General features: G+C 41.6%; 1 protein-coding gene across 1 annotated transcript in view; it reads right to left on the minus strand.

The window, feature by feature from the left end:
• Positions 1 to 5677: 5677 nt before the first annotated feature.
• Positions 5678 to 17577, minus strand: part of LOC147419648 (26S proteasome non-ATPase regulatory subunit 7 homolog A-like) — a 99320-nt gene continuing 87420 nt past the window's right edge. Inside the window, exons 5-10 of the mRNA XM_086505398.1 lie at positions 7601 to 7676; positions 7469 to 7527; positions 7244 to 7366; positions 7110 to 7167; positions 6945 to 7030; positions 5678 to 6057 (exon numbers count right to left, since the gene is read on the minus strand). Of these exons, the coding sequence (XP_086361524.1) occupies positions 5989 to 6057; positions 6945 to 7030; positions 7110 to 7167; positions 7244 to 7366; positions 7469 to 7527; positions 7601 to 7676 (471 nt within the window). The 3' untranslated portion in view covers positions 5678 to 5988. The remainder of the gene's footprint in view (positions 6058 to 6944; positions 7031 to 7109; positions 7168 to 7243; positions 7367 to 7468; positions 7528 to 7600; positions 7677 to 17577) is intronic.

Here is a 17577-nt window from a genome sequence, read left to right on the forward strand (position 1 = left end):
CATCTCTTCCAAGAAACCCAAGTACACACACACCCAGACTATGACACCTTCCACACACACACACACACACACACACACAATCTTGAGAATGAAAAAGTGTAAGCGAGAAGATGTAGACTTAATTAGCAATTACACAACATAGCATAACATATAATAAGAGGGAGAGAGAGAGAATCTTGCAAATCAATGGCCTAAAGATTGTAGCCCCAAACTCCACGACCATTGATTTGCATGTGCGTGCTCATTTTAAGTTTTAAATGTGTCGATAGTGTGTGGCCTAAAGGCCAAAGAGTCTCTTGAGTGCTTTTTCAAAAGTTGTATTTTTTGGGACCCATCTCAACTCAACATTTTAAAGAAGAAGTGCCCAGCTGCAACTTGCTCGTCAATGAACTGCTAGCCCTTGTGACTTCTCATCCTCTCATGCTGCGGCCTGAGGCCTCCAAACAGTCCCCCCCCCCCCCCCCCCCCCCCCCCCCCCCCCCCGCCTCCCACCACCCCCTCGAAGTTCCATCAATAACTCAAGGCCTCACCCTCCCTTGGAGATCACTTGTGAGTCACGACAACTTCCCAAGTTATTCTGCTCCCGAAGTGGACCCCCCATCACCACTACTTCCGCGTTCCCCGAGACCCGCACGCTGCCCAACCCCAGCTCCTGTACCCAATCTCGTCCTTACCTGCTCACTTTGGCTTTGAACTCACTCCCCTGTTCGTTGCTCACCAAAGCTTCCACCAACCAACCACATGGAATCAACAACAACAATTACAATCAAAAGAAAAACGATAATCAAGACAAACAACAAGATCTATGTGGGGGATAGGATCCTCTAGCCACAAAAATAACCATGTGAAAGCACTCAATTTGTGTATACCTCATACACTCATTTGTGTTGCAGGGAAGGATTTGTATGATCCCACATTGTGTTTGGGGGATCTTGTATGCCATACCCTACTTTGTTCTAGGGGAGATTTGTGTGCCTACACCCTCTGTGTTAAGGGGAGGAAAAATTGTGTACCTACGCCCTAGTGTGTTTTGAGACGAGGATATTTTGTGTGAGTGCTACACCACAAAACCCACAAGGGGAGGGTTGTTAAGGTTGTGGATTTTGTCGCACCTCATACCTATAGAAAAGCCCCCTAGTATAGAAGTCATCTGGAGCATGTGTGTGCCTTTATGAAGGAAAGAGGTGTGTGTAACCAAGAAACTTGTGTGTGTGTGTGTGTGTGTGTGTGTGTGATAATCAACTTATTTTGCATCTACTCTATTGTGCAATTGTCTTTCTCAAGCTCTACACTGACCTCTATTGTCCATCTACTCTATTGTGCAATTGTCTCTCTCAAGCTCGACATTAACCTCTTCAAGCATGCCATTACCATCAATGGCACAATAATCTACCCACCTTAACACTCTTAATTACTCCTCACATTCGCTCAGCAGCATCAACAAAATAGGCTTGGGATACTTTGGCTAGTCTTTATGTAAGTTGCAATGAGGCAAAAAGTGTATTTCTACATAAAGAGTTGGAGTCAAAGATTATACAAGAGGCAGATGACATGGAAACTTTTCTTGCTAGTATCAAGATATCAATGAGGAACTTATTATTTTTGATAGTTCACTTGTGCAGACCCTTCTTGATGTGCTGCCAGACTCTTACTAGCAGACTTTTGCTAGTGCTTGGAGACTTATGACCCAAGGAAACCCTCAAGCTATCAAGGTTGATGCATTATGCACATTGTTGTTACAAGAGTCACTTTCAAGGAGGAACATGGCCAAACAATGTACAGTTGAACACGATTTTGTTGTTGCTCAAAGAGGAGGTGGTAATACCAATGCAGCCACTTCTTGTGCTTCATCTTTGTCTAGTGCTTCTCTTGGCAGCAACTCCTCTAGGAATTCTGGTTTAAAAAATCAACAAGAAGATACACTGCCATTATTGTGAGGCTAATGTTCATTTGATAGAGTAATATCCTAAGTTGAAGGCAAAAGAGGCCAAGAAGAAAGAGGTTGGATCTACTACCAATGTAGCTATTGTAGAATATTCTAGAAATGGAGTTTGTGTTATTGATGTAGATACAGAGTGAGCATTTAGTGCAGAGTGTACTTATGATCCCTCTAGCCATGATGCATGTATGTTAGTTGCTATAGAGTCACAGGTTTGGCACTTTGATAGTGGCGCTATAGAGTCGCATGTTTGGTACTTTGATGATGGATCTACAAAGCATATTACTTTGCAACATGACTTGTTTGCCTCTCGCGAGACTATCCTTCATGGGAATACATTCACTTGTGCCAACGATGCCTCTTATTTGATCAAAGGATTTGAAAATATTTTGCTAACTGCTATGAATGACAATTCTTTCACACTTTTTGATGCACTTTATATAACAAGGATCAAAAAGAATCTTTTATCTATATCTGTACTTGCAAGACTTGGACTTGTTTTCCAATTTATGGATGACATATACACAAATCATAAACTCAATTCTGGTGATGAAATTATTGCATCTGGCATTTTGTGTTGTGGGTTGTTTAAGCTCACTTTGTATGACAAGTGTAGGAAAAATACAGCGATGTTTGTATGTGGACGTATGCAAACTCCATCCTTGGGTAGTAGCATGTACTTCATGACTTTCATTGATGATCACTTCAAGCATGCATGGGTGTATCTGTTTACAAATAATTCTAAAGTGTTCATGTGTTTCAAACAATTTTTGGGTATGGCTGGAAATGTCTCTAAGTGTACTATAGGCACCCTCTATTTAGATCGAGGAGGGAAGTATATGTCTTATGAACTTATTGCATTTTTGGCTAGTGATGGGATAAAACACCAATGTTTAGTGCTATATACACCTCAACAAAATTGTATTGTTGAAAGGAAAACATGTCTCTTACAGACATAACACGATGTATGGTCAAGCAGTGTGATGGAGGTATTGCTTAGTGTCAAACAGGATACATAGAGACATTACTATGTAATTTTGGACTTGAGTAATGCAACCTTATTGCTACTCCAATGGAAACACCTTTGAAATTAAGTCTTCACGATGCTAGAGATCTTGTTGATGTCACTCTTTTGGATGACAAATTTATGTATGCAATACGCGATCGGATATTCAGTTTGCAGTCTCACATGTCAGCAGATTTATGCATAGCCCAAGGTCTAAGCATTTGCACGCTATTAGAAGAATCTTTTCATTAAGTGGCACTTTACATCTTCGGTTATTTTATCCCAAGGGGAGATCATTGTTGCAAGATTTGCAAGCTTTTTGGACTCAGATTGGTTCGGTTGTTATGACACACGAGTGTCCACAAGTAGTTTTTGTTTCATGCTCGGCAACTCATGCATATCCTATTGTGGCCACTTCTCCTTGTGAAGCTGAGTACATAGCAAGCTTCACAACTACGATTGAGTTTACATGACTCAAATATCTTATGGTTGATTTGGGTGTTCGAAATTAAACTGCCAACACATCTACACTAATAGTCAGAGTGCATTGGCAGTTTGGAGGAACCCAGTGTTTCATGCTCACACAAAGCACATTGAGGTGCATTATCACTACGTCAAGGAAAATCTCTTAGTAGGAGAGCTTGGCTTATATGCCAACACAAAACAACCTTGCCAATCTATTCACAAAGACATTGCCTTGTGAAAAGTTCGAAGCTTTCCGTTAAACTTTGGGCTTGCTTACGCTTGTAGATTAAGCATGTGTTCAAGGCATGGCACTTTCCTATAGACTATGTGCCAACTATTGTTCACCGAATCACTCCCAAGGGGGATTTGTTACCATATATGTGGTAGTGATGTGTGTGAACACATATAGAGCCCTTGGGGCAATTTTTTCCCACTGAGGTTTTTCCCTATGCATTGTATATACGCCCATCACTTTAGAACTATTTTTTAATTCAACAATACACTCTCTATTGTGTGCCTTGAGCTTATCTTCTCCAAGTTTTGTGTGCATCCCTGCAACCCTAATTCCAACATTTTTATCACAAAAACATTTGAATTCATTGGAGACACATTTTTCACCATTATCAATCCTAGACAATTGAGATTTCTCATTAAATGAGAGTAAACCATTTTGAAAGGCACAAAATGTACCATCCTTATAAAACATAGAATATGCCAATACTTTATTAGTTGCATCAACTATCAAAGTAACATAATATGTAGCATCACGTAACGATCCTGTAGGCATAGGCCGAACTAAGTACACCTTCTCCTTGTGTAAAAAAACCTTATGGGCTAATCTAACATGTTTACATGAACAAAATGCTCCCACAATTCTATAGTAGGATTAAACAATGACGCATACCCCATACAAGAGGAATTTCCAATCCATGTTGGCCCATATGCCTACCGCCTTCTAAGGTAATGGGCCATTCAATTATATTTACAACACAATATTGCACTTTACAAACTTGTAGTGGATAAAGAGTCACTCTTCTAGCCAAGATCAATGAATCGCCCTCATGGACCTGCCATCTATCATTGCCAAGCCATAAACAAAATTTACCACCATGTAACCCTTAAGACTTGGCACATGTCTCACACTCGTAAGAATAACCAACGAATTATTTTCAAATTTGAGATGTATGTCATGAGTATTCGATACAAGTCTTAGTGAAAAGGGAGGGGAAAGGGGAAGAAGAAGAGATAGAGATGTGGTGAAAGAGGAGAACATATGTTCTCTCTATGAAGTCTTATCAATAACATGTATGTCCATTAACTTATACAAATAGAGAGTTTGATGAGTGCATCATAAGCAATCATTCCTTGCACTGCCTTTTACCTTATTCTTGCAACCATCTCTCTTTCGTCGCTTTGCTCTTTCTATTTCCAACATTTCTTCTTGATGTGGCCTTTCTTTTTACAGACAACACTCGAGGTCTTTCATATCACAAGAATTACTACGATTTTGAAATTTGTCTCATAGAAATTCCCATGATCGAATTTAACTTGAGAAATGTTCTGTACAGGGCTTATTTTGTACAACAATATGATAAGCGACTGCTTATGCCAGTCTACAACAATCCTTCATATACGAGATCCCATAGAAACTCAATAACCTGTAGACTTTCACATCCACCAGATAGACTATAATCGCAAGTACGAGAGCCTTACCCCCGACATCTTTGAAACAAGGAACCCTTACATAGACGTTCTGAAACGAAATGCAAGGCCACATCGCGGTTCTCTAATCAACGGATCGACTCACTAACTGAATCGAGGCACGCTAACATTTGTTTTCCTTTCTCCCAAAGGTCTTAGTATGCCAAGTAGAGACGAGTAATAAATACTCCAAGCCTTTATGAGCACATGAATTCACAAGAATCTTCCCAAGATCAAGGAGGTTTCATCTGATAACTTCAAACAAAATCCACATAGAGAATTGTCTCCTTCACTAACAGTAAAATTTGACGGCTTCAGGCCACGCAATACTTGCAACCAAACTACCCGCATAAACACAACCAATAGAGTGCCCCACAGAAAACAACACAGAAGGGCCATCAGTTCATTAAAAATTTAGAGCAAGGACGGTTCACTATCAAATCCTACGTCTTGCACCGTCCATTTGGATGAGAGGTACAAGCTTTCGGGGCGCACATACAGAGCTTCGCAGTGAACTTCATGATAAACGAAAAAAAGACCAATGAAGTAGGGACCCAGATAAGGAGTGCGATAGGAACGTAACCTTTGGAGGAAAGGAATCATATCTGTATATCCTTGGTAACAAGAGAAAAATAGACTCAAAATTCTTCACCAAAAACGAAGAAAACCCAGAACAACAGCATATGCTGGGCTTGCAGACATACTTTGTTACCGCTATTGGAATGAATAGACACTTTCTCAACTCATGGTTGACCACACGAATCTAGTGTTCTAAACTTACACATGATCTATAACAGCCAAGCACAGACGATGCCAAAAGGCACACAATCTGGAAAATGGCCAACAAAGAAAAACGTGTGTAGATGGCAAAGCTTCACTAGCCAGCAGCTGAAATAGCTGAGCCTGAAGAGCCATCTGCAAGCTTTTCATGTTCCTTGTTCAGCACCTGCGAGTGTCAACAGCAAACAATCAAATAAATAGTACCTTCATTAAAAATCCCGCTCTGATGGAACACAGTTGTCGAAGCAAAAACACTGGCTTCTATGCCTAATGCACATCAGGTTCCTACACAAAAGTTTTGTATCCAAACAAAACAACGATCGCAAAATTCATGACAAGAAAGCAGCTACTGTCTTCAATCCCTCTCCCTTCCATCATCCCACTCTCTGATAAGATCCTCTCTTCAAATCCTTTATCCCTAAGTTTTCACCATCATACTACGTAGACCTGTTCTGGTTTACTTTATTCTGCACTCCCGTTTTAAAAAGCACGTTTCTTTTCCCAATTGAAAGATATTTACTTTATCGGAAACAAAAGGAACTAAGTAGTATCACCACACATTGCATGAGTGGGTTGAGCTTCACACAGAGTCAGTTGACTCTCTTCTCTGCCCTTTAATTGCCAGATTAATTTTTCAATGCATACTCCACAAGGTAGACAGTTATAAGATTATATATAGTCCTCCAATCAATTTTCAAATCCTCTTGCAGGAAAAACTTCAAGAGCTCTACAGTAAATAAATGTGATCAATGCACTAGTCACCAAGATATGAGGGACTGTATGTGTCTGCTAAAACCCTCAGCATCAACACAATCATGTGCACCCCTTAATTCCCAAGTCATATGCCATTATCAAGAAGGCAGCTTCCAAGGATTATCAAAGATGAACTACCAAAAAAGTGGGGGTCACAATTTCCCGTTGAAGAACAACGCGGTACTAAAAGACCATTGTCTAGACTAGAGTTTTTAAACAGACGGTTAATTAAAACAAAACTACATGTCCAATGTTCAGCTAAGAATGTTCACCGAAAAAAAGAAGCACAACACACATTACCTTGTTGTTGATAAGATTATGTAACGCAATCACACTTCGTATAACTGACGCCAGATAAATAACCAGCATCATGTCATTGGTTTTAACTGCCCCAAACATCAAAGTAAAATGAGCACACCATGTCAGTATGGCAGCAACAACCGGCAACAAACACAGTGAGCAAACCTGCAAATGACTTGACAAGCTCGTTGACATTCAAATTGGGCAGAAGATTGAAAACATCCTGTAACAACGTGAATTTTAATTTAGCAACCACTTACTGCAAACATCACAAAAAGAAAAACAAATCACAATAGTACCTGTAAATGGTACAAAATTTCATGGTTTAAGGGTAACTTTCCATCTATTACATAGTCCAAGTATGAATGGATCTCCTTCAAACGTGATTCAAGACCCTTCAAAGCGGTCAATTTTCCACTGACCTTAGAGACATAACGGTAACAAAGAGTAAGCCCAACCAGGTTGAAATACAACACTAGAGCAACTAGCTTCCCAGCCTAAAAATAAATTAGAGGCAAAGTCACCTCTGTTGCAAGAGTGCTGATGGTTGTGTCCTTTACATCCCTCAATAGATGCTCAACTCCTAAAATTTTAGAGGCACCATTGAGCATCACCAATTTGAATACAATGTACTTTATCGATGAAAATCAACCTACCAATTTCCTCGGCCTCGTAAGCCCCAATCTCAGAGGCCACATGAACAAAAACCTTCTGGCTCTTTTGAGTGGCATCCTGCAATGAAATTACCTTAAATGCTTTGCACATTTCTATTTACTTCATCTAACCCATCTTGCAACGACAGGGAGAGTTTCAACTTTCAACTGACCAACAATCAGTACCAAAAGCATTGCTGTGAGAGCTACAAGCCAAAAAATTCAAACACAACAGCATGAGCCTTTTGTCGAGCTATTCGAAGACAATGTGACCTTCAAGGCAGCCAATTTCCATCAGCATATTCTACACAGAAGGGGGTGAGTACCGCAAAACTCTAAGTCTTCGCGAGTCGCAAGCCTAACATTGGAGTTTAGAATCCATCGAAGTACATATTTAATCAGCAGCCCTTCATATCAATGCCCACGAGCACTGCATCTACCATTGATGTGAGTGGAAACTCTCCCTCTCACTCTGCGTCTCTCCCATCCGAGGGAAAAAATGTAGGGGGTCTCAGGTCTGTCATCTAAAACTCCACCTCTCTGGTCACCTCAATATGAGCCTCATCATCCCCTCGTCTCAAGTCATCAGCGTAGAACACAATTGACGGTTGAAAATCAATTAACCATATGCACGTAGAGGTTAGAATCAGCCCCCCTTTTTCTCCCTTTTTACCACTCAGGCTGCCAGCCTTTTGATCAGGATTAACTTCTAGCTTAAAGCCTCCTATCATCTCAGGGCTTGCTTGGGGAACTTGCTTGGGGACACGTCAGGTGCAACGGAATTGAAATGGTGAAGATCTAGTTTTACACTTCCACAAATCCTTCAACTCCTTTCCTTGCGTTAGTGATTCCTTTTAGCTTTAATTATGGTTCCTTTTACCTTCCCCTTAAGGGACGAGCTGAGAGAATGCAATAGAGATGTGTAGAGGGAGAGAAGAAGAGAGAAAAGAGAAGAGCGACACCCGATGGGGTCCCAACCAACCCTCTCAAGGGCCCCCCATACCGTTCCCGATGTGGTATTCGCTTTAGATTGCGTAAATGGAATGTACATTGAATGCAATACCTCAAGTGCAGACTCTACTGGCTCAAGCGATGACAATGACCTCGGTAACTCCTCACAAAGAGGCACCTCAGGGGCTGATTTGATGCACCTTGGATCCTTCTCGATGTGGGATTGCAGATGGCCACCAAGGGGGCTGATTTGCACTCCCGATGTGAGGAATGAAGGGCTGAAAACACACATCTCGAGGATGCCGATGATGGACAGCAAGGGAGCACTCGATGCCGGCGAGAAAATGGCCGAGGGGAGGCTCAATGGGCTGCCGAAGTACCGCACCACAACGGAAAGGACAACGAGGCCAGATCCAACCTTGTTCCGCGAGGGAAGGACAGAAAACTGAAACCGCTGGCTGATCTGCAAGCGTGAGGCTGGCACAAGGCCTGAAATCTGCAAAAACTGGGGTTGATTGCCAAAAACGCCACGCTTGCTCTGTGGATGCAAAAATGCTAGGCTAATCTGCAACTTGTGCTAGCGCTAGGCTCTCCTTTGCATCCCTTCTACACTTGTTTCAAATGAGGGACTCCTTGCTCCCTTTGTAGGTAAGGTTTTGGGTTTAAGAATTTATTTAGGTTGAGGTAGGGCAACTATCCACCAGGTCACCCAACAAATAAATCATAAACATTAACATGATTTATTAAAAATTGAGCCAAGGGGTGTTCGTTTGGGTGCAACTATCGCACATCCGCCCACCCAAGAATCCGATCGACGCGGGGAATGCCTGTTGGATTCCTCTAACCTAGAACTACATGCACGCCATGCCAGATGCCCAACGTAGTGTAATAACATCTGTCAAAACGCGTGTACTAACCATTTATGCAAGAGGGTTCCAAAAGTGGAAAATCTAATCTAATGGATTTGTCCGGACATGCAGGTCCTGCGAACAGGCTCACAAAATTGCCGGCACTAATCCTCCTAGGATTCTACACACCTATCTAGGAAGAAGGGGAAAACTAGCTCTGGAAGTCGATGAAGCATGTCCATGTGGCACACAGAGCTATGTGCATGTGACAAGACAAAAGCAAGGGGAGTCCTTGTGGGAGCAACAAGGAAATTGCTTACGCTACCCACACGCACACACATTTTCCCCTACACGCACATACATACATACATATACATAGATGAATCCAAGAAGACCCCAAATTCACCTATGAAAGAAAGCGCAACCGCAAACTCATGGTATTCATCCATAAGACTATAACATGCACGCATGTATGCATGCGTCCTCTTCACTCCCCCACAGAGACAAATGGACAAATAAGCCTCTTTGCCACTAGAGAGAGACTCACATGCATCCCCTCACCCAACCGCGCTGAGCAAAGAGCCCTCTATTCAACTCTCTCTTTCGTCTGAGGTGAAAGCGAGTCTATCCCTCAACGTGTAGATTTTGGCCATGGTTACTAACTTACAATCACATCAAGTTCGAGAGTCCAAACATGGGCATGGCAGTCAAGGTGCTCCGCACCAGCACTGCAGCTTTGAGTGTTGTGCAGGCCTCTTTTGATGTCGGAGCCATGATTTTGAGCTTGTGGTTGATGCAACTGCCAAGGAGGCTGACTATCCACCAATGTCCGTCAGCCTGCATCAGGAATGATCTTCCCTTGTTACCTCTCATATTTTTTATTGGTAATGAGTCACAAAGGACAGCTGTCAAGAGGACGCTCCGACTCTCTACAGCTATGCAACAATACATTCATCTGCAAGAGAGGTCCCCCAAGGCACATATTGCTAAAAGCAAGATTGCTAAGAACAAGTCACCCAAAAGCTTTGCAAGCGAAAAGTAGATGCCCGAAAGTCCACAAAGTCAACCACTATCATAAATGCCACGTCCTAAAGTGATCTTCATGCTCCCGTGCTCATCTGTGAGTGAATCATAAGCATCGTGCAATATGGCTTTCCTATAAGAAGATAACGCACAAAGACAGTGAAGAAAATACAAGAGACCGTCACGAATAAGAGACTGACAAATTAAATACTAACTATTCATGCTAATAAAAGATACTACCTGAATTGGTACTATGAACCTTGACTCGGGAGCCAAGATATATCCTACGTGATTGATCATAACAGCAATTGGGTTAGCTTTACTAGGAACATAATCAATCAAATAACCAAATCACTAACAATATTGAAACCATCTATCTTGATGGTCACTCCAAGGTGTACTCGATACAGATTGGAGCCACTTGAGGGCTTGATGATCCTTGCAAACAATTAAATCTCTGTCATGTAAAAATTGATTTCTGAATTGTGTCACTGTGTACTGAGAGATGTTATTGGACTGTGTGTTTTATCTCCTTTCAAAACATGAGAGTGACAAATTAATGACACATAAGAGGTGCTTTTATGACCACGAGTGATGTGAGTGTCAACTTGTGAATCAATCTCACGAAACCAACTAATTTCAAAAATCGTATCACATCCAGACAGAGGAAAAACAACAAACTTGTGACAAAAACATACCAGTTGAACACAATCTGTCACATTAGGACATTCATGCGTGATTAAACAGTGCATGCCATAAGCAAATCCAGAAACCACAATGAGATCCACCGGAATAGCTTCTAAACGCGGGCGCTTTTCAAAAGAATCACTAATCACAGCATGCATACTACCAGGATCAAAGAAGATCACAATGCACTGACCATAACACTTCATGAGAGACTCATCTAGATAATCATGAGAAACTTGGGGATGGCTCATTTATGACACTAACAAAAGATGTGAGCCTACAACTTCCATGACTTGACCAACCTCCTACTATTCCTTGAGCAGATTTTTCAACTTAGGGATTTCCTGGGTTTTAGCCTTTTCTTTATTATCACTGTTAGGTGAAGAGTTTCATGCTCTAGGTGTAGGAAGATTAAGAAGAAGAGGGACTGTGATTCTTACCATTGTTTTTACCGTTCTCCTGATTGTGTTGGTTCAACAAAATACTCGACAAGCTCTCCTAAGGCTTATCTTTGTTGTGCTTCATTTCTTGCTCAAGAGCAATCCAGACAACGTCATTGTAGTCAGTGGGTCGTGAGACTTTCACATTGTATTTGAAGTACCCGTTCAAACCAAAAAGGAAAGTCTCCTTGCGATCCTCATCCGTGTTGAGTTAAAGGCCCTAAATGACCTCTATTGTATATTTTTATACTTTGTCCAGGCTCAATGTCCTCGACACATTTTTTAAAGTCACTTATAATAAAAGTGGGAAAGTCTAAAAACTCACTAATTGAGTTTTCGTACGAGCTCTCTCTCTCTCCCTTTGCTTTCGATCTCTAGCGCTAGCTCTCTGTGCACTCTTGCCTCCTGCTTCTTGTCCCAATCCTGCACTACATCGCGATGCGCACCTACCAGTATCCTCTATTTCGCGCTTTCAACTCGTATCAGAGCCCTAGGGTTTCAAAACAGCCCTGCGCAGTCTGCTGGACAGCAAGTTAAATTTGCTCTCCCGCGATCAATTTCACTTCCATCGGGAAGCAAGGGTCGAAAAGGTCACCAAAACTGCCAAAACAGCTCAAAACATGCTCTTTTAGATCAAAACAGGTGATTTACAGGTTATTACAGGTCAAAACAGCAATACGCACGTGTACCAAAGTTGTGGGATCACATGTATTGATGTTTGTCACGACAAATTGAGTGAAAAGCTCAAGTAAAAGTGCTTGAAATTGCACATTTCAGCTGAAATTTCAGATTTGGATTGTTTCATGTAAAGAAATTGTGGCTCTTTGTATGCAAAGTCTTGTGGTTGCTACTATTTGCTGAAATTTTCAGCCTATTGCATCTCTCTTGGATATACACTTGAGTTAAGATGGCTTCTTCCTCTTCCGCATCTGACACTAAAAGTTTGATGGAAATCAAACGGGTCGATGGTCAAGGCTTCGATCTTTGGCAAGAACGCATGCAAGGTATCCTTTTCTTAAAGGATTGTGAAGATGCATTGGAACAGAATAAGCCGCTAGGTTTGTCTAACGAAGAGTGGACCAAGTTGAATAAGAAGACTATGGCCTACATCAAAATGGCTATCAATGATGACATTTTGACGGACATCAAGCGTTCGGACTCTGCTTATGCAATATGGCAAAAGCTAAAGGCCAATTATGACAACACTACGCCTGTGAACCAGGTGCATTTGATGCAAAATTTGGTGAATATGCAGCTTGATGACTCGAAGTCAGCTACTGAGCATTTGAGTGCTTTTACAGGTGAGTTGAGTCAGTTGCAGGACAGTGGGCTTCAGCAATTTGATGAAAAGTTGAAAGCTATTTCTTGCTTATGACATTGCCAGATACTTGGGAAACATTGGTTGTCTCCTTGAGTAATAGTCCCACCCTCACGTATGACGGTGTGAGAGGATCTAATCTCAATGAAGAGATTAGACGCAAGTCTAGTGGGAAAGGTGGCAGTTCTGCCTACAATGCAAGAGGTAGAAATCAAAAGCGTGATGCGGGCAACAAGACTCAAATAGAAGTAAGAGCAAAACAAAGGATAAGGATGTCACTTGTTATCAATGTGGCAGAAAGGGTCACAAGAAACCCGGTTGCAGGTATTTCAAGAAAGAGCAGGAAAGGAAGAAGGAAACGTAAGATAAGAAGAAGAAAGGGGGAAAATCGGCAGGTGATTCCTCCAAGGATGTTGAGAATGCAAATGTATCCTCTAGTGCGGTCATTAAGGAGTTGTCAGACGTTGAGGAAATCTTGGTTGCGGCTTCATGCCCCTCAGATTTGGTGATAGCTAATGCAGAAGACATGCTTATCTCGAAGAAAGATGTCATTGATACATTGCTTAGTGTCTTAGTGCCTCTTTCCATGTGACTCCATCTTTGGAGTGTTTTGCTACATATGCTGCAGGCAATTATGGCAAGGTGTACCTTGGTGATAATTTTGCTTGCAATATTGAGGGAATGGATACCATGCATTTGGCTCTTAACAATGGTCAAGAGCTTGTGTTGAATGATGTCAGGTTTGTACCAGGAATTAAGAAAAATTTGCTATCTGTTGGCCAATTATATACACATGGTTTTACTACCATCTTTGTTGGGGGTTCATGGAAGTTGCTTAAGAGCTCTATGCTTGCTGGAAAAGGGTCTAAAAGAGGTACTTTGTACTATCTTCGACGCAAAGCTTTGCCTGGCAAGTTTCTTGTTGTTGTTAAAGTTGCTTTCACACACGGAATTGTGGCATAAGAGACTTGGCCATATGAGCCAAAAGGGTATTGATGTGCTTTCTTTTTTGAAGAGGGTTGATGTAAAAGGCAAAAACTTGGATTTTTGTAACGATTGTCTTTATGGAAAGCAAAAGAGATCTTCTTATTACTCTGGTGTCTCTCGCAAAGCTAATCCTCTTGATCTTATTCACTCCAATGTATGCACTATGCCTGTTAAGTCTTTTGGTGGTGCATTGTATTTTGTTACATTCATTGATGACTGTACTAGCAAAGGATGGGTGCATTTGTTGAAAAGTAAAAGTGAGACTTTTAATGCTTTTAAAAAGTTTCATGCTTTTGTCACTACTCAAAAGAGAGCTAAGATTAAATGTCTCAGGTCGGACAGTGGAGGAGAATATATATCTGCTGAATTTCAGTGTTAGTGTGATGATAATGGGATCAAAATGGAATGGACAACCCCTTATAATCCGTCTTCTAATGGTGTGGCTGAGAGGTATAACCGTACTTTATGCGAGAGAGTACGTTGCATGTTGTCCACCGCTAATCTTTCTCAAGAGTTTTGGTAAGAGGCATTGAAAACTGTAGTTCATATTTGCAATCGCTCTCCTAATAGTACGTTGAAAAATGACATTCTAGAGGAGGTTTGATCTGGCAAACCTACCTCTTATGATCATTTGATAGTATTTGGCTGCGAAGCTTTCGTTCATGTACACAATGACTTGAGAACAAAGCTTGATATGAAGTCCATTAAGGAAGTCTTCTTAGGTTATGGGGAAGAAGGTGAAATAAGCTATAGAGTGTGGTTACCACAGTTTAGAAAGGTAATTGGCAGCCGAGATATAGTGCTCAATGAGGCAAAATTGCTTAAGAATGCTACAAAATCTGATGCTAACAAGAAAACAGTCAGATTTTAGCCTTCCGTGCCACCAATTGATGTTGAAAAAGAGCCTCATGATGCATTATCGCAAGCTGAAATTGATAATCAGCCGGTTAATCTTGAGCCAGAAGAGGTAGGACATGTTATTGATGCGCCTAATGAGAATGGACAGCCACCTGAAGTGGCTGAAAATGATTTTCAGCAGCATGATAGAGCTGAAAATGAGTTGCCTCATGATGTAAAATCATTGCCTGAGAATGTAGATCATTGGGTAAGCAAGTCAACTCGTTTGAGAAGGCAACCGCAAACATTTAATCCCTCTTTGCATCATATAATTTTGACAAATGAGGGTGAACCGCTTACTTATAAAGAGCTAAGTCATGTAAGTCAAGCAGTAAGTGGGAGATTGCAATGCAAGAGGAAATGAAATCCTTGTATGCAAATGATACTTAGGATCTTGTGCCATTGCCTAAAGGGAGAAAAGCTCTTCCTAACAAATGGGTGTACAAGATTAAGATTGTGGATGAAAAACCCAAGTACAAGGCAAGATTGGTTGCAAAAAGATATGCACAGAAAGAAGGAATTAATTTTCAAGAAATCTTTTTCCCTGTTGTAAAGCTTACAACTTTACGTGTCCTTTTGCTCTCGTTGCGGTGCTTGATTTGGAATTGAATCAAATGGATGTAAAGACAATGTTTTTGCATAGTGACATTGAAGAGGATAGTACGCTGAGCCCATGTTGGGTTGTGATAGCCAAAGTGTTGTCTAATTAGCCAAAAATGCCATGTTTCATGCACGTACCAAACACATAGATGTGCGGTACTTCATATGTCAGATGTTGGAGGATGGTCTAGTCACCTTGACTAAGATTTATACACAAGATAACCCTCCAAATGTTCTCACAAAGAGTCTTGCTAAGTCTCAACATCAACATTGCATACAGCTGGTGGTAGTTGGTTAACTTAAAGGCGTCATTTATACCTTTATGTGGGAGGTTGTTGGGTTGAAAGCCCTAAATGACCTCTATTGTATATTTTTATACTTTGTCCAGGTTCACATTGAACTTGAACACATTTTTTAAAGTCACTTATAATAAAATTTGGAAAGCCCAAAAACTCACTAATTAAGTTTTTCCCAAAAATCGTACGAGCTCTCTCTCTCTCTCTCTCTCTCTCTCTCTCTCTCTCTCTCTCTCTCTCTCTCTCTCTCTCTCTCTCTCTCTCTCTGCTTTCGATCTAGCACTAGCTCTATGTGCACTCTTGCCTCCTGCTTCTTGCCCCAATCCAGCACTACATCGCGACGCGCACCTATCGGTACCCTCTGCTTCACGCTTTCAATCCGCGACTTGTGCAATTGACCACCTATTTGCGATATACGATAAAAAAAAAAGACATAACCAGAGTCCCATTTTGCTTGAGCTCTCGCCAATCCTCTTTCAATCAATATGGGTATTGTCGTGGCATAAAGCGATCCCTGAGCTTGCTTTGGTAGTTGACCCAACCGTAAGATAGGTGTAGGCCATCCGCGGCATGCTACAAGCACGTGACCATCTGTGCCTCTTGTCAAGCTTGATACCAACCGATGGCATCACCCCACAAATACATTGCAGAAGTCAAAACTTACTATTAAATTTTTTCTGGTAGCAAAATAAGCAATGCAACCAAGAATAAATCATAGATGCATCCATCTTACCATTTTACTTATCGAAAGTCAACTTCTCATTGATTGGGTGGTTTGAGTCGTCGTCTATACCCAAGCTACGTGACGACTAGCCGGCCTCTTTGGAAGGATCAGCCCTTGAGAAGAGAAATTGATACACCAACTCTTGCATGCATTGGTCTCTGTGGGCCTCACGCTCTGGCTTCATAGCTACCCTGTTTTCTTCATTAGCTATACTCAAAGCTTCACGTTCCCTCTCTAGGGCAGTCCTTTACCTTTCGACTGCGGCCCGATGAGCCTCCCAGTGTAGCATCATCTCCATCATGGACTTCGTCAAAGTCTCCATAGAGTTTGGTGCAGTCCATGTTGTAGATGGGGATGGAGAAGGATCTGAAAATGGTCCTCCTTGTGTAGGGACTTTTCTCCAATTCCACTCTCATCACCTTCATGCAAAGTACCCATCCTGCTTCTGGTGATGACCATGCACTGAGTAATGAGGTACTTGGGTTTCTTGTGTACTTAGAGTTCTTGGGTACTTAAGGGTTGTTTGTACTTGGTATTGCTTGCAATCTGTAGGCTTTACTCAACTCCTTCCTCCAGGTGCACCTCTTGGCGGCCTTGCGCTCACACCAAGATTGTTTTTTCCCGCCTCACGTCGATTGGCATGCTGCAATGTGCAAAGCCTGCTCTCGATGAGTGGAAAAGAGGAATGAAGAGAGGCTGGACATGCCCTTCTTTTATGGGTTACCTACCACCCTTCAAAAACACAGATCAGAGAGATTGACACGCCCATGTGGTGTTGGGTTACATGCAATCTTAACAAGCCAAAAAAATTTGTGTGGTTCTTATGGATTAATTGTCCTAGCAATGAAGACGTCAACGCACCCGATGCGGGATGCATTAAGGGTGAAAGTGGTTAATAAGGCCGAGGCGGGGACACGAAAATCCTTTGATAAATAAATCTTAAAGAAGTTCTTTAGGGTTTCTTGAGTGATGGTACCGAACACTGCCAAAGAGCTTTGATACCAATGTAATGTGCAGTGGAAGTGATTAATGCTGAAAGCTCCAGATGAGTGCTCAATGCGTACTCAAGGTTCCTTTTACTTCATGAGAGAGTTCCTTTTACTTCATGAGAGATGTGCAAAGATTAGAGAGAGAAGAGAGAATGATATTGTGATTGAAGATCTAGTGAGTAATAGAGAGAGAGAGAGAGAGAGAGAGAAGACTAACACC

The sequence above is a fragment of the Adiantum capillus-veneris genome, chromosome 29 (assembly GCF_014529385.1).
Source record: "Adiantum capillus-veneris isolate H3 chromosome 29, ASM1452938v2, whole genome shotgun sequence".
Lineage (NCBI taxonomy): Eukaryota > Viridiplantae > Streptophyta > Polypodiopsida > Polypodiales > Pteridaceae > Adiantum > Adiantum capillus-veneris.